Source organism: Sturnira hondurensis, unplaced genomic scaffold, assembly GCF_014824575.4.
Source record: "Sturnira hondurensis isolate 20B ecotype Veracruz unplaced genomic scaffold, ASM1482457v3 Scaffold0006383, whole genome shotgun sequence".
NCBI classification, from domain to species: domain Eukaryota; kingdom Metazoa; phylum Chordata; class Mammalia; order Chiroptera; family Phyllostomidae; genus Sturnira; species Sturnira hondurensis.
Window position 1 is genome coordinate 669,438 of NW_028079014.1, and position 20,040 is coordinate 689,477.

Sequence of the window (20,040 nt, forward strand, 5' to 3'; positions counted from 1 at the left end):
AACCCACCAGTCACGAAGAACCGGAGCCTCGGCCCAGAGGGCTCCGGGCCAGTGTGACTCCAGCCAACCCCCCTCACCATGCCTGGAGCAGGCCTCTGGGTGTGCTGCCTTGGGCTGGGGTGTGCGTGCTCGCACGCGGCACGGTGTGTGCAGGCCAGGCCTTGGCGCAGCTTCGAGGACAGAGGGACAGAACCATTTGGTTCTCTGTTCACAAGGGGCACTTTTACTGAAGATGTCAGCCCGTCACAAGCCAAACCAGTCCGGGACGCCCCCGCGCCGGGGGCCACCACTCTGCCCCTTCTGTGGCTCCCCCAGCAGCTCCTGGACTCTGTCCTCAACAGGGCCTCCTTGGTCTTCAGGGCTCGGCTTTTTCTCAGGAAAGAGATCGGGGAACGTGAAGGTCTGTCCGTGAGCCTGCGGAGAGAAGGCAGCGCTCCAGCACGGCCAGCCCCGCCACCCACGGAGGACACTGTGGGCACTGAGGGCTGCCCCGCGGTGTGGACAGAACCTCCCCCGGGCCCCGATCCGTCTGCCAGGGCTGGCACCCCGAGCACGGACATGGGTCTCTGTCCCTGAGCGCCATCCCTGCCTGGAGAGAGCCCCCCGGGGACGGGAGCCCTGGCCTGCCAGCAGCAGCATGGCCGCGGAGGCCGCTTGGCGACAACACCCCACGCACGGCGCCTCCTCAGGGGTGTGGGCGGGCAGTCCGGGGAGTGGGGCCACGGGCTCAGGAAGACACGGCCCGCCACCTGGGTGCGTGCGGCACCCCGAAACCTTCCCACCCGGCGTGCCCGTGGGCCGTTACCGGGTTCCAGCCCACCCTCTCGGCACACAGCCCTCGTGACCGGTGCTGGACGACGCCCAGGTGGTCTGCACACCAGGGCTGGCCTTGCGGGTTGCACTCCTGTCTCACTGAAGGTTCAGTGTGCCCCTGCCCCAGCCGGACCCCCGTGCGGGGGACGGAGGACCCCAGCTCCTAGACACGGTGGGAAAGGACATCTGACAAGCAGGGAAGATGGGGGGCGGCATGGGGTCTGGGGCACTCTGGTCCGTGAAATCAGGAAAGCGTCCTTGGTTCTTGCAGACCCTGTTCTGTGAAGAGATGTGGGTGTGGGCAGGCGGCCAAGAGCGAGCTGACCCGGCCTGCGCGCCCCCCAAGAATGTGAGGTTTACACTTTCGGGTCACGTGGCGCGGGTACAGGCCTGCGGTGATGAGAAGCAGCCGCGGCGTGCTCGGTAGCCAGCCCGCGGGAGGATTATCTTACACGTTTCAAACCGCCTTTTTTCTTTTTTAAAATACCAAAGGGCAATAGTTTACATGCAGGGCTGACTGCCCAGAACGGGGGGTTTGTGTTTAATATAGCGAGGTGATTCTGCTAGTTTTCTGAGGTGGGGGAAACCCAAATGACATTTTAAATATAAATACGAAGATGGCAATTTGCAACAGCTTGGGAAAAACATGAGGAATGGTGGAAGGAATTCTGTTTCTACCAGGGATGGCTGTTTATGGTGCCCCTGCGGCCCCTGTCTAGAGAATTCACCTTGTGCTTTCAAAAACAAAACTCTCAAAGAGCAATCTGATAGCGGAAAAGTACAGAAAAGCAGAAAAATGTCATAAAAGTGAAGACAGGGCCCCGCTGCAAGGCCGGAGCCTGAGGCCCCTGTCTGCTGGGACTCGCCCCTGCGGCCCCGAGGCGCCCCCTCATTCCTGTGCACTGTGTAAACACCGGGCCCCTGCGGCAGGGCAGCGCTGTTTGCCCTGCGGGCCCTGGGCCCAAGGAGAGGCTCATCAGGTCCTCAGAGAAAATGGAGGTCTCCCACGGGTGGGACGGCTTTTCCACGGCAGCCAATTCCAAATAAATCTGGCGACTGCATTTGTCTTTCTGATGGACCCTTTGTGGGCTTCATAATTAGCTGTTTTTAGAAGCCCCGAGGGGGACTCAACGGGACAGGCCAGCAGAGGACGGTGATAGAGAAGCGACCCCCTTCCGAGGGCTCAGGCCCAACCTCCCGGCCGTTTGCAGGCCGGCAAGCATTTGCAGGAGCCCTGGGGCGGGCGGGGGGTGTCACAAAGGTAACTGCAGCAGCAGGCTGTGCCCTGGTCAGCGGCCTGCGCCTCGTGGCCAGCAGCTGCAGGCCTGAGTCCGCATGCCACTCAGTCCAGTTTCCCTGAGTTGGGGGGGGGATCAGGGAAAACGCGAGTGACACAGCTCTGCTGCAAAGGGCCTCGTGGGGAAGGTGGACACGCAGGCTGCCCCTCGCCTGCTGTGAACGGGGAGGGGGGGCAGCCCAGCCCAGAGGGAGGATATGGGTGTCCTACCAGCCAGTGGAGCCCCCCCCCCTCCCCGCGCTGGCTGACTTGGCGTGCAGCACACACTAGGCCAGATAATCACAGGCCCTCCTCAGGACGGCAGCTGTGGCTGTTTCCTGGAGAAGCCGCCATTCCAAGGCAGCTCCTGACAAACTGCTCCGGAGGCCCCGAATGGGGCCGCGCGCGCGGAGGGTTCGCCACAGCGCTACTGCCATCTAGTGGCCGCCCGCCCCGGCTCCTCTGAGAGCCTGCCGCACCCGAGCCCCCAGGTTTCTAACCCCCAGGGTTCGACACAGGAGAAGGGCAGTTCCAGGGAGCCCCCAGGTTTGAACGGGAGCAGGGCTGACCCCGGGAAGCCCGGGCCCCACTGGGGAAGAGATCCTGCTGGGGTGGGGAGAGCCCCAGTGGAAGAGTGGGAGGGATGAGTGAGGGTGCTTCCAACTGTCCCCAGCTCTGGGCCTGTTCAGTGAAGGCTCCTGTGGCTGGACCCCGCTCCTGGAGCCCCGGGCCAGGCAGGAGCTACAGGGGCAGGCAGTGCCCACGGTGCCACAGCCCACGTGGAGGGTGGGAGCCAGCCGCCAGCCCGAGGCCCCAGCAGTGACATGGCCCCTGAAGCGGGACCGACTCCCCACCTGGGACCCGTCCGGGGCCAGCCCTCCTGAGCGGGAGGCCTGAGAGGCTCAGCGTGACCTGGTTTCTGTCAGAACCCAGATCCCCGGACCTGGGTGGGCCTGCTCTGCCCACGGCATGGTCAGAGTTCAAAGACTCGATGGGGGTGGCCCCCAAGAAGTTCCAAAGTGCCCAGCCCGTCTCCTCCCACTGGCTTAACTGTGCTTTGAACCCCAGCCCCTCCTGGGCCGGGCTGTGGATTAGCACAGAGCACAGGGCTGGGATCCTGCCCCTCAAGGCCTCCCTGGGCCCCCAGGCGGGGGGTGGCTGCGCAAACACACCCGTCCCCCGCCTCGGGCAAAGGTGCTGCTGCCGGACCGGGCGCACTCACCAGCTGCACGTACGCCACCTTGTAGTCCGGCTTCTTCACCCGGACGTTCCTGTGGTCCCTCTTCCTGCCGGAGCCTGTTGGGGGAGAGACGCCTCACTCACTTCTAGAAACACAAGCCTGCGAGAGCTGGCTGGTCGCAGGAGCCCACTCCTCACACACAAAGGTGCTGCTTCCAGTCCACGGGCTGTCCTCTCAGGGCCTGGGACCAGCCGCAGCCCCCACGCCCCCCTGCCTATGTTGAGATAACTCAGGGGACTGCCTTTCTGGCCAGCCTGGCACCCTCATTGCCCCTTGCCTCAGGCTGCAGACCCTCAGATGGACGGGGTGATGGGGAAGGGCCAAGGATGGGCTCTGGGGGAGAGAGCACTTCAGCAGTGCCCAGAGTAGCTGCGGCCAGCCTGCAGCTCTGCCCCCACAGAAGTGAGACCCCAGAAGTCACCAGAGCACCGTGCCTCAGTTTCTCCCTGTGCCAAGAACCAGGCTAACAGAGGGGCCATGAGGACAGCGTGGGTCAGTGGCACGGCCATTTGCGTGTGGGGGGGAGGGGGCTTCACCCATGAGGCAAGTGCAGCCCTGTCTGGCACCCACCGTGCTGCACCCTGGTCCGCACGGCAGCCACCGGCACACTGTAGATGCGCTCGAGGTAGTTCCGCAGGTCCACCCTGGTCATCCTGGTGGGGGGAAGACGGGGACCGTGAGCCAGGCTGGTGAAAAGCAGCCAGGGTTGGGGGGGGCCGGGCCATGGCCACGCTGGACCAACCCCTGAGGGGCAGCGACCGGTCCCCACCCAGCACTCCCCCCGCCACAAGGCGGCATGGGGGCAATGCAGGGCCAGCCCAGCTCCCTGGACTAGGCCCGTCCCATCGTCCTCCCGTTGGCCCACGCTCGAGGCTAAGCGGCTAAGCTCCAGGGACTCTCCCGAGGGAAGCCACGGTCTGCGAGTGCCCCCTGGCTGCCGGGAGCCCGGGCCGAACCGAGTCCAAAGCCCTGGGGCAGCCCTGTGCGCATCCACCACCCCATTGCATGGTTCTAACCAGCATTTCTGAAAAATGACTATTTGTTGGGTTAGGTCTTATTCCCTTTTCACCTTAAATGCATCAGAAGCTCGGACCCTCAGCCACCCCTGCCCCTGCCCCTGCCCCTGCAGGCTCACGCGGAGCAAGCCAAGCCTGGGCTGCACTGGGGCAGTCACACCTGGGGTTCAGGGCAGTGCCCTGCAGTGAGGGTGACAGGGAGGCTGGGCCCCTGGGGCCAGCGCCGGCCGGTGCAGGAGCCCCTGGCTCTGACCCTGTGTCAGCAGCTCTGGGGACTGGGCCCAGCCTTGGCGGGCGGGGGGCACGGTGACTTGATTCTGCAGGAGGGTGGGAAAGAAACTGGCTCTGGCTCCCCACCCAGCCTCCCCAGGCGGAGGGCGGCTGCCTCAGCAAACAGCAGGCCTCTGTCAACATCTGCAGAGCCTCTCGGGCGGGCGGTTGCAGGGCTCTCCGCGGTGGGAGGCAGGAGGGGGCTGGCGCCCCCACTGCGGCAACTGCGGACTCACTCCATGGGGATCCGGAACTGCACAGTGTCCTCGGGCTGGGCCGAGCCGGGCCGTACCAGCTGAATGAAGAAGTTGGTGCGGAACACCCGCAGCTGGGGGTTGCCCAGCTGGTAGAGAGGGTATCTGTAAGGGAGACACTTGAGTCCACGCCGTGTCCAGAACACTCCTGGTGGGCAGCCGCCCGGTCAGCTGGGGCGAGAAGCACAGCAGCCAACTCTGCAGGCCGCCGCCCCATGGCCCCAGCGCTTGCCCACCTGGCCCTGCCCCGAGTGGGCGGCCAGCCCCCTGGCCCTGTCTTTGGTCGAGGTGGGCTGGTGACCCCTGAGGCTAGCCTGCAGAAAGGGCCAGTGAACAATTCAAGAAGTAAACCAAGGCGACAGAGGACATGCTCCCAAGTTCCCCAACAGGCTGGTGGTAAAGGCACAGACAAGTGTTTTGCTCCAAGTGGCTGTCCCACAGGCACGTGGCCCCACCATGGCTGTTGCCATTCCAGGAGTGGGCCCGCTTGGGGCAGGCCCGCTGCTGGCACAGGTCACCCACCAACTCCCTGGTGCCGGGTGAGGTGGGACAGGCAGAGCGCCAGCCCCACCAGGACAGGAAGCTCCGGGGACATGAGGCTTGCAGTTCACCAACCCCAGCTCACCCTGAAAACACCCAGGGTGGGCAGGCTGGGAGTCCAAGAGCAGGTCTTGGTGGGAGGTGGGTGTTGGGAGCCTCACTGTGGAACTCGGCCGTCCCTGGTGACCCATCGGCAGCACCCGGCACCGAGGAAAGGGCTCCCTGGGGCCAAATCCCACACCGGCTCTCTGCTCCCACGTCTGGGGAGGGTGAGGAGGGACAGGGGGTCTCCCCCAGAGCATGGTGTGGGTTGGAATGTGTGAACTGAATGGCTGAGCACCATCTCTCTGGGGCACATGGGTGACCAAGGCAGCTTGTGGTGGCCGCCCTAGCAGCACAGCCTTTGTCGGCTTGGGTACTTCGAGGGGATGGGAAGGCAGGCGGGTCTGAAGGGTGAGGGTCCTGCTGGTTTTACCCTTGTGGGGGCTCAGGCTAACCCTGCCCATCCAGGGGGCTCGTGACCAATGGCAGTGCTTGCTGCAAGGGACAAAGGCTGGGGTCCAAGTGTCACTGTGGGAGTGTGGGGGCACTAGCTCAGACGCCCCCTGCCATCTGGGGTCTGAGGGCTGTGCTCAGCTTCTGCTGGAGAGAGGCCCAGCGTGAGGGTCCTGGTGAGGCAGAGGCCAGCAGGGCAGAGCGTGCCCCCACGCTGAGCCCAGGCCCCTGCCTGAGGCCTGGGACACCCCACCCCCAACTCGGGAACAGCCTGAGCTGCTAACTGCTCTCCTGCTGGGCCCCAGAACACAGCTCCCTGGGCCTCCTGGAGGCCCAGCACCCCCGTGGGGCCCACCCCTGGCCTCCCTGCCTGCTCCCGCGGCGTTTCGCAAGCACCTCGACCTAACATCTCACAGGCAGAGCTCTGAATCTCTCCTCTCTCCTCCAAACAACAGGCTGGCTGGCTGCCACCAGCCCTCCCGCCCTGTGGCCCCGAGGGTGACTCATCCAGGATCCCACCCTCTCCCTCACCCCACCTCATGGCTCCACTGCAACTCTCCCCTCCAGGGCCTCCCTGGCCAGCAAGGGAGCACGTGCACTCCAGCTGGGCCCCTGTCCTGGTTCCCTTCCTGCCTGCACGTCCTTGGCCTCCAGGGTAGCCTCAGGGGCGGCCTTCAGGGCCTGGCTCAGAGCTCCCATTCCTTGAGGCCCCACCCCTTCCAGGCTGTGGCAGAAAGCAGTGTCCCCTCCTCGGGGCCCCATGCAGCCCTCTCCCCATGTCCACATCCTGGCCCAGCTATGGAGTCTGCTTCCAGGCCTGTGCCAGGGGTGGGGGAGTAGGGGGAGTGAGGGCACCACTCACTGTCTGCTCTCCAGGGTGAAGGGCATGCACACATGCATGTATGCATTCATTCACTCATTTACTCATGCTTCAAACATGCATGAACTCACGAGGCCTTCTGTTCACGGGGCCATGGGATTCCTGCTTAAACCCACTCACTCACTTATTCACACATTCACACATGCAGCAGGCACGAGGCCTTCTGTTCGGGGGCCATCGGATCCCTCCTTAAACCCACTCATTCATTTATTCACGAATTCACTCATGCATGAATTCACGAGGCCTTCTGTTCAGGGAGCCATCTGAACCCTGCTTAAAACCAGGGTGGTCGGCTGGGCAGTGCGGGGGAGGGGCTGGTGGCGCGCGGCGCTGCCCCGCCCCAATGCCGCGCGGGCGGGGCGGGCCCTCGGGGGCGGGGACCGCGGGGCGGAGGGTGGGCCCCGCGGCCAGGCCCAGGCCCGGCCTAGCGTCCGGATGGGTTCGCACACGTGGCCGCGGGGGTGGCGGCGTAGGCTGCCCGACCCGGACCGCGCTCCGGCAGGCCGGCCCGTCTTCCCAGCCCCCCTCCCCGGTCCCGGTCCCCGTCTCCTTGACAGTGACCGGGGTCGCCCCGCCCCGCGCAGGCCGCCCTACTCACAGCACGTTCCGCGCCATCGCCAGCTTCCGGTCCTCCGGCAGAAGGAACGGCGTGCACGGCCCGCGCAGCCTCTGGCACAGCGCCCCCTGGTGTCCGGAGGGCGCGCCCCGCCCTGCGCCCAGAGAGCGCCACACCTGAGCCCCACCCACCGACTAGGAGCCCAGGCCCGAGTCCCTGTAGCTGCCTCTCCCCGTTCCCCCACTCCCCTGGGGCTGGCCCGTGTCTTTCTGCACCTGCAGCACACTCCACAGAGCAGGGATAGCGTTGACAGGGAGTGTCAAGCCAGCCACTGGGAGAGAAGGGCCCCAGGCAGCTGCTGTAGAGAAGCAACAGGCTGACCTGTAGACTGGGGATGGGGCCTGGTGGCTGTCCCCAGGAGAGTGGGGGAGCCTGCAGGGAGGCCGGCATGTGACCCTCCGAGGGGCCCAGCTTTGGGGCAGGAACTGCAGGCCTCCCGCTTGGTGTGTTTGCTGGTGGGAATGGCCTGGTGGTCTCCTTTAGGACTTGGGTGCTGCAGAGGACAGGGCTGGGTGGTGAGAGTGGGCTGCACTGGCCTACTGGGGTCAGGTGGGGGGGGCACAGCTGTCCCCTGCTGGCCTCCAGGCCCCCGTGGAGGAGACCTGATGGAGGAGACATGTCAGAAGGGCCACTGTGCTGGGGGCCTGCAGTGGGGCTGGAAAGAGGGGTGGAGCCGCAGAGGGCCTCCCCTGGCACCTGCCCGGGGCAGGGGTCCGGCGGGCTCTCTCCTTCTTATAAAGCGCCGGCTCCAAGGCCAGCTTCTAACCAGAAGGTGCCGTGTCACTCACAGAGAGGTTGCTAGAAACTGGGTTCCAAGTTGTGTGAGGCTGAGGGGCAGTGGTTTTGGGGGGCCCTGCTACAGTGCAGGCCCCTCAACACTCAGGCCTGGCCTCTGCTGACCCGCCAATTGGTTCCTCCCCGCCAGTCCTGGGATTTCTGAGCACAGAGGAGGGTCCTGCTGCCCCCGCCCCGAGGCAGCGGCGCCCGGGGAGCTCACGGCCATCTCTTGACGCTCCCTTCTTCGTGCCAATGGCCCTCGCCTGGTGCCGGGGCCCAGCTTGCCCCTCCTGAATTCTCCAGCAGGTCTTCCCTGGCCAAGGGCTGCCAGATAAAACAGAGGATGCCCAGCTACACTTGAAACTCTGATAAACAACGAGGTTCTTGCCGTCTCGGTCAGAAGTGACCTCTCTTTACGGTGGGTGCCCTGGTGTTCTGGTCCTGGGGGCTCAGGCAGTAAGCCAGCTGGCAGGGCAGGGGGTGGCCTGGGAATCTCTGTTTCTCTGGTGGCAGCCTCGAAGCAGTGGGGTGAGGTGGTTCCCTTCTGATTCAAAGGCTCGATGCAGGCCAGGTGGTCGTGTGTGTGACCGGTGGTTGGTCTGCAGAGGGGGCATAGGCAGTGCAGCCCAGGTGAGGGTGGCAGGCTCGCCCCTTCCCAGCCCCTTGCCCCAGTGCCTTTGGGAGCCCCAAACAGGCTACACCCCCAGAGCCCAGGTCACCTGGACAGTGAAGCGGGTCCAAATCTGCTGGCCACACTGGAGGAGCTCTTGCCACTCACGTCCACGCCAAGGCCTGCGGGATCCGCCCGCCTTTGGGACCTGGGGCCCTGCCGCTTCTTCCTGGCCCCTGCCCAGCACCCAGGCCTGGCTTCCCAAGGCGCTTCTTCTCAGAGGGCCTGGCACACGGATGGATGGCCATCGCCACTGTGAGTGGCCTTTGGAAACCCAGGACAAAACCTGGCGTCTCACTTACCCTGATACGAACGCGGTCACCGGTGTTGGTTGTGTTTTGTGTCTCTGAATCTGAGACTTGTCTATTTATGTCTTTTGCTCATTTCTTCCCTGTGAGGGCTTGTTTTAGGCTCAGTTGTGCCCCTGCAATTCATTCCTGGAGCCCCGACTCCTAGGGCCTCAGAACGTGACTCTGGAGTTGGGGGCCCTAAACAGGGGGTTAAGCCTGGCCTAATGCAGCCTTGCTTGGTGAGGTCACTGGAGTGGGTTCTCAATGACAGGACCTGTGTTCTTATCAGAACAGGAGACCAGGACGCAGACACTCACAGAGGGATGGCTGTGGGGGACACCGGGAGGGGACGGCCGTCCACACGCCCAGGAGAGAGGCCTCGGGGGGACCAGCCCTCCCTGGGACCGCTGGCCTCGGACTCCAGCCCCCAGGACAGGGACCGTGAGGGTCTCTGGTCCAAGAGGCCATCTGTGGGACTGGGTTATGGCCACCCTGGCAGACCTGTGAGAGTGTTAACGTTTCCGGTGGATTCCCAGCACGTCCAGTGTATTCCTCATGTGCCCCCCTTGTTTGTCATGTCAACCTCAGAACCTTTTCCTGGTTCATCATCTGCCTTTTCATCGTCCCAGCCGGCCCAGTGGACACGTGGGGGACGCACAGCGCGCACAGCTGGGGCGCACAGTGCTGCCGCCCTGACCCAGGAGTGCCCGAGAGCCCCGCTTGTGGTCCCTTCCCCCTTCCCTCCCGGCCTCCCTCTTCTCCTGACCAGTGACCTGGTCAGCTTGCATTTGGTAGAGTTTTCCATAAATGGAAGCATCGTATATGCTTTTTGTTTGGCTTCTTTCCCCAGAATGACTATTGTGAGGCTCCTCCGGGCTGTGCGTGCCTCGGCCTGCATTCCTCCGGCCTCCGCGGCACGGACGCACCACGGCTTGTTTGTCCGGGCCCCTCTGAGGGGCGTTTGGGCTGTTTCCAGCGTGGGACGACTGAAAACGAACCAGTGTTTACGTCCGTGTGAAAGTCTTTACAAGGACAAACACTTCCTTTTCTCGTGGGGAAACGCTGGGCAGAGGGACTGGGGGGGCCAGGGAGGGAGGTTGACGCTGAAGGGTCGTGGGGAGAGACTTTGCCAAGGGGGTCATCTGGCATCCCCGCCCGGTGCCCCGAGGTCCCGCACACGCGGCCACTCTTCTGGGCGGGGGTCCTGTGACTGTAGTGCCGCTCCCCCAGTGACCGAGGGGTCCTCGTTTTCTCGGCGCCCTGACCGCTCATTTGTCTTGTTAATGAGGTGTCACTTCTAATCTTTTGCCCATTTTTTAAAAGCGGGTGGTTTGTTTTCTCATTATTAAGTGTCTGCCCTTTTTTTTTTTTTTTTTTTTGCTGAGGGGAGGGATGTTTATTGTTCGTTTTTCCTTTTCTGAGCGTTCTTTACGTCTTCTGGGTCACGTCTCCATGAAAGACTTGCTGGGCAAACGTCTCCTTCCAGCCCCTGTCGTCTAGGTCGTTGTCTCGACAGAGTCTTGGAGAGAGCAGACCGTAAACCGCCCAATGCCTTCCAGGGCACCAGGGTGCTCTTTGGGGGACTGTGCTTTGGCGGCTGTGTCCAGGCAGTCGGCCTGGTGCCCGCTCTCAGAGGGTCTCCCCTCAGGGGCAGGTCCTCACTCCACGTGTGGCCTGTGCTCCGATTCGAGTTGGTTTGGGGCTGTAGTGTGAGGGGTGATCCGAGTTGTTGGTACTGCCCGTGTTGCTCGTGGCTCTCCCGATGTCCCGGCGAGACTCTCGGGACAAGCAGCCACGTCCACGGGACGTGCGGTGGCTTCTGAGCCCTGCGTTTTACCCTCCTGATCTGTTTGAGTGTCTTTACACCGAGACTGGTCTGTGTTCGTGACCCTAATCTTAGACTAATTCGGAGAGCGTCTGCGTGACCCTTCTCCTCGGTCAGGGTCCTGCGGGTGCCTCTGGGCCCCTGCATTTCCATGAGACCCACAGGGCCTTCGGGAGGGGGACGTGCTGGGGCTTCGAGATTGATTGATCGGACTCTGTCGGCACGATGGAGGGGGACCGGCCCTCCCCACGGTGTTGACAGGGTCTCCCCGCCAGGGACCATCACGTGTCTCCTCCTTTGCTCCTCTCACTGATGTTCTATATTTTTCCAGGTGTAGGTCTTTCACCCCCTTTTCAGTTTTGTTCCTAGTTTTGTATACTATTAGGAAGTGGGACTATTTTTTTAACGATCACCGTCTGATTGTTCGTGGCCGTTTTATAGAAATCCAAGGGAACGCGCCTATAGGCCGTGTGTCCCGAAGCCTGGCCGGCCTCGCGTACTAGCCCCTCTAACTTTCCGGGGGGGCGGGGGAGGCTCTGTGGGGCGGGCGACCGGATCATCTGTGGCGAAAGCAGCTTCGCCTCCAACCTGCTCGAGGCTTTCTCTTGCCTGGGGCACCAGCAGCCCCTCCACGCAGGGCCCCACGGCGCACGGGCGAGGAAGCCCCGCTCTGCCCGCCGTGTGCCGAGAGTTTTATGTACTGGTGACTTTAATACGGAGTGCGGGTGGCGCTTGGCCGCATGCTGGTTCGGCCTGGCCCCGAGGGAGTTTCTTTCCTTCCCCCGTTGTCCATGCTGGTGCTGGGGAAGTGTGGCCACCCGGGGACGGGGCGGAGGCAGTGGGGGGGGGGCGCTGTCGCCCCTCGGCCTTGAGTCGTCTGGAGGCTCTGCACGTGAGCACCGCTACTTCTCTGGGAAACCACGCGGGCCTGGAGCTCTCTTTCTGGGGAAGGTTTCTTCTTTTGCTTTCCGGGGGGAAGTTTTTAACGACGCCCTTTCCCTTCCAAGGGAGCTTTCTCACGGGCTGTGGTTTTCGAGAAACGGGGCTGCCCCTCGGGCCCGTCCACCCTGGTGGCACGCAGCTTTCCTCGGGGAACCCGGGGACCCCGTGCTGCCCGTGCCAGAGGGGCAGTGTGAGCGCGTCTCTCTCTTCTCCTGATCAGGGTGATTAGAGCTCTCTCCGTTTTTGTTGCTATTTTCAAAGAAGCAAGTTTGGGTTTTGTCTGGTTTTTCTGTTTTAACGTTTTCCATTTTGTCCACTTCCACTGCGTCTGTATTATTTCCTGCCTTGTGCTTTCTGGGGATTTAGCTTGCATATTTTTCTCTACCCCTGAAGGTGGGAGTGGGGGCCGTTGACCGAGGTCTTTCTACCCCCCTCCCCGGGCCCCCCGAGCGCGGCCCCAGGCCTCCTCCACAATCATTCCGCCCAGATCATTTCCTAGGCCCCTTCCTGGCTTTTCTTCAACTCATGGATCATTTAGAAGTGTGTTATTTCGATTCTAAATACTTGAGCGGTTTCCAAGGATCTTTCTGTTATTGATTTATAATTTAATTCCTTATGGTCCAAGAACATAATCTGTGTGACTTGAATCCTTCTCAACTTATTAAGTCTTGTTTTATGGCCCAGAGCGTGGTCTCCACTGGTGAGCGTTCCATGAGCCCTGGGAAGGAGTGTGGGCTCGGGTGGCGTGTTCTGGAAAGGTTGGCCGGTTGGCCCTGCCATTCCCGCCGCCTCCATCCCCGCTGAGTTCCCGCCTCCGTGGCCGATGAGCCGTTGGGAGGGGGTGGGGACCGCTGCCCCTGACCGGTTGTGTCTGCCTCTCCCTCCCGAGCGGCCATTTTGAGGATCTGCTGTTGCCCTCGCCCTGCAGTATTTGTGTCTCTAGGTGTAACGTGTCCGCAGGCAGCAGCTAGACCTCCGCCCAGCCCTGTGGGAGCAGCAATGCTGGCCCCCTTTGCAGCCCTGGTCCGTTCCCCCCAGCCCTGCGGGTCCCTCTCTGGTCCTCGGTCCCGTGACTTTTCCCTGCCTGGGTTCCCCCAGACCCTCTGCCCTCCATCGTCAACTCAGGGACCCTGTGGGCCCCCCTCCGCTCCTCCTTCCCGCACGGAGGCCGAAACCCCCGAACACTTTCTCAAGGACGTGGGCCCAGCAGCTAGAGGCTCGCCCTGACCCTTTCCTGTCTCCCAGGGCCTTGTCGTTCCTCCGTCGCCTGATGTTTTATGTATCTTTTATCTGGTTTTCCTGTTGCTCGGGGTGGGAGGGTACATGTGGCCCCTGGCTGCACCTGGTAGACATTTTTTTGGGTGTGCAGACACTTAACCATCTTAACGAGCAACAAAAGTCACCAGGCTCGCCCTTTGCTTCCAAGGTGCTTCCGCCGCGTGCGAGCTCGGAGAGCAGATAAGCGTGCACCCACGCTTCCCCCGAGCGCTGTCTCCCCCCACTTTCCTGGACTCTGCCAGGGGCAGGGGGGCCACGCAGACGCCCCCCACCGGGCCTCAGGTGCCCGTGCCGTCATCGCACAGACGGCCCAAGTGCTGGGAGAGCCGGTGGCTGTGTGGCCTTGTGGCTCTGTGTGACCCACTCTGAGCTTCAGTTTGCTCCCCTGGAAAAGGCAGCCAGTGGGGCACTCCCCACTGTGGGCAAAGGCCCGACCGCACCGCAGGGCATCCCCCCCCCATGCCCACAGACGAGCTACCTTCCCTTTCAAAGTCCACTCTTAATTTTCCAAAGTCTCTTTGCAGCCCTGCCGGTTTGCCCTGCCCCACGAATCCCACCTGCATCTTGTCATCTCCCTCCCCCCACTGCAGCGCAGCCTGGGCCCCAGATAAGTCCCATTACAGTCTCACTGAGGAATCTGGCAGCTATACATTGATGTGGGAAGAGCTGATTCGTATAAACTTCCTGCCCAGAACAGGATGCCTTTTTTCCTTCTCACTTCTCCCCCCTCGATTTTGTTTACATATTTCTCATTAAAGTTTGTCATGCTCTTCCTACAGACCCCGAGTGTTTCTTAAGAGGGTCACTGCTGAGTGTTTTCCTGCTCTCTGGCTTCGTGCTTTCTTTTGTTTGGGAATGAAATGTGGTTTATCTTCTCGCAGGCCGAGGCTGGGGAACAGCAAGCGATATTGAGGCGAAATGTGTGGTTTGCATCTGGCGACTTTCCTGAAGCCCCTCATCACTCTGAAGGCGCTTCCGCTCCCTTCTCTGGGGCCCGGGGAAGGGCGCTGCTCCCCCCACCCCCGCCCCCCCCAGCCCTCCAATTTCCGCTTCACGTCTTCTCATTGTGTTCGGTTTCCAGAGGCCCTCCGAGCGGTGATGGCAAAAGCAGGCATCCGCGCCGGGTTCCTGTGCGGGCCTGGAATGCGAGGGGCCCGCCGCCCGGGCTCCGGAGGGAGCGCCTGTTTACCCTTCTCCACAGTTTCTGGGGGTTTTGTTTGGTTTTGTTCTCAGAAATCAGAGTTCTCGCCCAGCAAACGCCCTTTCCCGGTGGTTCACCGTGGAGAGCCCTTTCAGATTCTCGGGGAGGGGAGAGCAAAAACAGGAGGAGGCCCCCGCGCTCACCCCCCCGCATCCCCCTCCCCCGCCGGCCTAAGAAACAAGAGGTGCTGAGCCCCATTCTGCTCGGAGCGCCCCCCGCCCCACCCCGCCCCTGCTGAAGGGGACTGTCCCTGTGAAGTGGGTGCTCCTCACGTCCAGGCCCATGTAATTCTCGGTCTTGCTTAAAGAATGTGTGGCAGTAAATGTCACTCTCTCTGTCCCCTCTGCTGCTTGCACGCCCCCCCCCCCAAAGCCATGCTGTCCGCATTTCACCAGCGGCCTCAGGCAGCTGTCGGTCCCCGGTTTTAACCCCGTGGGCCCGCGCGAGGACGTGGCACGACTTTGTGTCATGGTGCCGGGCCCTCAGCACAGCAAGCCGCCCCCCGGGGTGCAGGAGCACCCACCGTCTCAGGCTCAGCGGCACCCCCATTTGTGCTGCCGCCGCCACCACCTCCACCCAGCCCAGGGAGCCCACTGGGGACCGCACGTCTCCTCCAGGCTGGGTTTCCGTGGTTGTGGCATTGACTTGGGGTCTGCGAACCGGCCCGGGGGCCCTGACGTGCGTGGTGAGTGGGCAGGGCCCATGTGCTGACTCGAACTCTGGTGACCTGCTGGTCTCTGTCCACGTAGAACCGTTCACCCTCTGTGTGTGTGTGTGTGTGAGTGCGGTTTTTTTAGGTCACCGACGGTCCCGAAGCCCACCCTCGGCCCCTCGTCCGGAGGAGTGCCCCTCCCTGGGACCAGCCCGGCAGTTTCTTCCCGATTGGACGGAGGTTGCGTTTCTGGCCAGAGTGTGCCTGTTTGTGTCACTGTTGTGACGCGAGGAAGGGTCCCCCGACCTGGGTGCCACCCCTGGGTTCCCCCCGCCCCGACCTTCCTCGCTGCTCTTCTGGGTGTGAGCCTGAGCCAGAGCCACAATCTCTGTCCATCCGTCCGTCCATCCGTGTAGAAGCAGCTCCACCCTGGCCACCACACCGGTGATGCCGTGCAGGGAGCCCCCACACCCACCAGTGGGCCTGCTCCTGGGACGGTCACTTTCCTTCCCCGACACCTGTGTTTCACGTGACCTGCCGTCTCTCGCTATTTACACCTGACGGCCCCCTGCTAAGCTGTCACACTTGCTGGCTCTCAGGCCATCGGCCATCTGCCCCAGTGACTGGCCCCTCCTCGGAGCCATGCTAGACACCCCTCCCGCCACGCGGTGCGCATCTGCACTTGGCTTGTGGCATCGCCGATGCAGGGAAGTTGGTCTTTTCTTAACCTTGTTTGTGTTGAATTTATCAGTCTCCTGTTTTCTGATCGGTGGATCTCACGCCTTACTAAGAACTGTCCCTGGGAACAGGGCCTCCCGGGACCCTCCTGCCATTTTCTTCTAAAAGTTTGGCGTTTCCTCCTCAGGTGATCGGCGTGGGTCTGGGTGGGTGGCGGGGAAGAGGGCAGCGTCTCATTTTCCTTTTCGACCCTCGGCAGCCGCCGCAGCCCTGGCGCTCTGCTCCTGCCTTCCCCTCCCCGTGTTCCCCTGGGGACCGACCTCCCAGCGCCCAGAGGGCCCAGGGAAGGTTTCTTTTTTCCTACTACTCCTCGTTTAGGTTTCTTTTTCTTGTCCTACATCTCTGACTGGGACACCTGGGTGGCAGGGAGCAGAGTCTGCCGCGCCGAAAGGTGCCTCTGTGGAGACAGTGGCGGCTTTAATGGGCTGGGTAACTGCTGTGGTGGGAGAGCTCAGACCGAGGCAGGGAGGGGGTCTCCCTCGGCCGGGGGCCCGGCCCGGCAGGGGCCTCAGTCTCCTACGGCGGCTGTGGTCAGGGAGAGTCCCAGACACACACCCGAGCACCCCCGTTTCCTGGTCGCCCCAGAACTGACTGCCTACCCCCCGCCCCGCATCGTCTTTCGTCTGTAGCTGCAGGTGGTGGCGTTGGAGGGGCCGGCCTCCGTCGTGCGGGCCAGCTGCCCCCGGCGCACGTCCACTCGTGTTTCCCCTGCTCACGGGTCTCCTGGGGATTTCACGGTCAGAGCAGTCGGGGAACCTGGGCAGCCGGAAGGCTATCTTTCCTCCCCGACAGAGGCCATGAGGTGGGGGCCCGGAGGCCGACACCCTCGTCCTACTCTTGACTTTGAAGGGAAGCTTGTAACATATCACTGTGCTGTTCACAGCAGGTTTGGGGAAGATGCCTTCCTGGGGTTGAAGGAGTTGGCTGGGATTTCTATTTGCTGTGCTCTTTTTCGCCCGGTTCCCCCCACCCCCCGCCCCCCCTGCCCCAACCCCCGCCAGCCCTTAGGCTGACTCTGGGATGGAATGTCACCCCTGCGTTCGAGGGGGCTCCCTCTCGCTCAGGACGGGGTTCAGAAACAGCCGTTAGTGGTTTTCGGCGGGAAACGCTCAACTGCCCGCTCAGCATCTTTCAAATGAAATCAGTCTGCTCCGGATTTCTGCCTGACTCGGAAGCGAGGCAGCAAGTCGCAGCCGCCCCGGACGCCGGCCACCACTCCTCGTCCTCCGGCAGATCGCCGTGAGGTCGCGGCGGCGCCCCGACCGGTGACCCTGTCCCTGCAGACCCTCGCTCGTCCCTCCTCCTCCTCCTCGATGGCCACGGCTTCGGCTCCTCTGCAGGGCCCATTTTTAACTTCGTCTCGCCCATTAAATTTTATCACCTTTTCACTATGATTTGCTTGCTGTTCTTTCTCTTTATGTGAGACTGTCGGTTCATTTTCTCGTTTCGTGCCTCAGATGTTGAACTTCCTGAAATCTGGCCCCCGGAAGCTGCACGCCCGGGCCTCACGTTCTCCTGGCGCAGCGAGTTCTGTGTGGTGACCTCACGTTAATTATCCTCCCTAATTTCCGTTCCGATTCCCTCTCTGACCCAGGAACTCTTGAGGCCCTGTTCCTGCATTTCTGAACATTTGCTAATCAGCGAACTTCCTCTGGTCCTGACGTGGCCGCAGAGGGGTGACCGCCGATGGGGCCTTCCCGGGAGAGCTTCCGAGCCCCGGTCTCTCCGCGCCACACCGAGGCAGGGTGCCCTGTCAACGTCCCCGCGGCTCCTGACCCTTCTGACCTCGCAGTGACCACGAGGCGGCTTTAAAGTCCCGCACTCCTGGGCCTCCTCCCTGTGGTCCTGCCGTTCGACACTAAACTCACATCCGTCTGCACCAGCACAGCACCCCCCACCCCTCTCAGCGGACTCTCGCGCCCGTGGGTGCTGACCGGTCCACAGGGCACCTTCTACCTCCTGCCCGCGCTGTGCTGCTCGGGCGCCCGTGGCCCGAAGGCGACACAGGGTCTGCGGTGCGGTCGTCCCCTCTAGTACGCTGTGTGTCCCCGCAGCCGAGCGTGCCCCTCACTCAGCGTGTGAGCACCTACAGCTGCAGCCAGGGTTCGGGGGGCAGGGCGTGTGTGCTTGTGGGCTGTGAGTGTCCAGGCGTCCACACACGGGCGCAGGGTTTGGGGGGCCATGTGCGTGTGCTGGGGCGCTCACATGTGCGGGGGCGCACTCTGGGGCCCCCCTCTGCAGAGCCTTCCCGGGGGGCTGCTCGGACTCGGGGCGCTTCCTCTGTGAGTACCTGGCCGCGCACGGCTCTGCATCTTGATCCAATTTTTCTGATTTATACTTTCCATGACTCCGTGGGGTCAGGATTTTCAGATTTATGACACAGCGTGCACTGTGTTCTCTGGCAACACGGAAAGAGCGGTCTGTCTGCCTGGCGGTTTGCTCTGGGACGTGCTTTCTGCCTCCTTCCTCCGGAGGGCGGGGCCCTCCCAGAGCCTTGGGCTGCACCCCCCTCCGGGTCCCGGCTCCCTCTGCCCCCCATTTCTGGGGGACGTTTGTAAAGGCTCACACTGTGCGCCGGGCCCCCCTTCCAGGGCCCCTTCAGTGGCAGAGCCCTTCACCGGCCTCAGAGCTGACCCAGGGGCCCCCAGGGCTTCCCACAGGGGCCGAGGAGCCCAGTGGAGGGTGTGAGGGCTTGCTGGTAGGGGCTGAAGGGGGTCCTCAGGCTGGGAGACACTGACAGAGCCAGCTGGGCACCCTTGGTCCGATGCTCGCAGCAGAGCATGGCCGCAGCCCAGGTGTCTCCTGGGCTGAACCCCAAGGAGGGCCCCTGTGTCCCCTGGGCCCATAGCCCTCTCCTCACCACCCCCAGCAGCCCCTCCCCCATGAGCCAGCACACACCTGGTGGAGGGGGTCTGACAGCTTTATTCACAGACCCCGGGGGTGGGGCAGTGAGGACAGAGACATGTGGGGTGCTCGGGGGTGCACCCTCCACCCCCAGACCTGGGGACCAGAGGACCAGCATGGGGGTGGCACCAGCGCTCGTCTCTGCCTTGGGGTCCCCACTGGCTGCTCTACTTCCAGCGCCCGCCGACCTTTCCCTTGGCCGTGGCCCCGGCCTTCTTGCTGCTGCAAATGGGAAGCGAGTTGGTCTTGAGTGTCGGGGTGTCCGGGACCCTGGTGGAGCCCTCTCCACCAGGCCCCCAGCAGACCCTCAGCAGACCCCCAGCCTTCATGGCCCTGCCAGCCCAGGCTGTTCTCAGGGCAAGGGCTGGCCTGCGCCGCCAGGTCCCCCGTGCACATTCCCGGCTCCATCCGAGCAGCAGCAACTCACCTGTACCCGGCCCGGCCGGGCCTGGGCGGCCGTGTGCTGAGGCCGTTAGTGTGATTAGGAGAGGGGCTGGCACAGCGCGCAGGGCACACCCTTCCCCCCTCTTTTCATGCCCGAGGGGCCCCACTTAGGGCTGACCCCAAGCCTGCCCGGGTCCCGGCGACTTTGCCCTGGGACGAATGTGCCCCTGGGTCACAGGCTCCTGGCGCAGTGGCCTTCATCCTTCACTCCGGTCAACAGCCCTGGTCCCTGGGACTCAGGGCCCAGGGGGCCTCTGTTTCTCTCCTGAGGTTTGGTCCCTTGGCCACCGGTTAGAGCTCAACCGGAGGTCAGGAGGTCACCAGCCCTGGGGTGGCAGTCCTAAGGACCTGCCCCTTTTGTCTGAGGCCCACTGCCCACCAGCGGTCCGGGTGCTGGGCTGGGGAGATGGGCATGAGGCCCAGGGCCCGTGATCACAGAGGCTGCCTTTCTGCGCAGCTAGCTGGGAAAGGCTGTGCGGTGCCCATGGCTGGCTTCAGGACACAACCCAGCGCCGCCAGCTGCTCCCCTGTCCTCTGTCCTGTGGGGGCCAGCCCAGGGGCTCTCACACGTGTCCACCCGAGCACACATGCGTGCACATGCACATGCTTGCATGCAGTCTCACACCCTGTGGAATGGCCCGCTCGAGGGGTCCTGCCCCTGCCCCACACAGCAGAGCCCTGGAGGAGGGCGCATCCCAGGGAACAGCAAGGAGGCAGAGATAAGTCTTAAACTTCGCAACTCCAAGCCATCCTGGGGCCACTGGAGTGTGACCACACAGGGACCGGGCTTAGAGACAAAGCCCCGGAGAGGTGGCAGGGTCCCCGGGGTGGGCACTGGCTTTCCTGGGAGCTGGTCTTACAGACAGAAGTTCACTGTCCTGAGGACTCAGGCTCGTAGAGGGGCCAGTGAGAGACAAGG

General features: G+C 63.0%; 2 protein-coding genes across 9 annotated transcripts in view; both read right to left on the reverse strand.

Annotated features, from left to right (window-relative positions):
* Positions 1 to 200: 200 nt before the first annotated feature.
* Positions 201 to 7,451, reverse strand: MRPL23 (mitochondrial ribosomal protein L23). Its single transcript, XM_037047813.1, has 5 exons — positions 7,383 to 7,451; positions 4,852 to 4,974; positions 3,900 to 3,982; positions 3,312 to 3,385; positions 201 to 414 (listed from the first exon to the last, which is right to left on the reverse strand). The coding sequence occupies exons 1-5, from the start codon at positions 7,397 to 7,399 to the stop codon at positions 244 to 246; spliced, it is 468 nt and encodes a 155-aa protein (XP_036903708.1). The 5' UTR covers positions 7,400 to 7,451; the 3' UTR covers positions 201 to 243.
* An 11,224-nt stretch (positions 7,452 to 18,675) lies between these two features.
* TNNT3 (troponin T3, fast skeletal type) overlaps positions 18,676 to 20,040 on the reverse strand; it is a 51,232-nt gene continuing 49,867 nt past the window's right edge. For all 8 annotated transcript variants that reach the window (XM_037047818.1, XM_037047819.1, XM_037047817.1 and 5 more), the window contains one exon: positions 18,676 to 18,899. In XM_037047818.1, the coding sequence (XP_036903713.1) occupies positions 18,845 to 18,899 (55 nt within the window). In that variant the 3' untranslated portion in view covers positions 18,676 to 18,844. The remainder of the gene's footprint in view (positions 18,900 to 20,040) is intronic.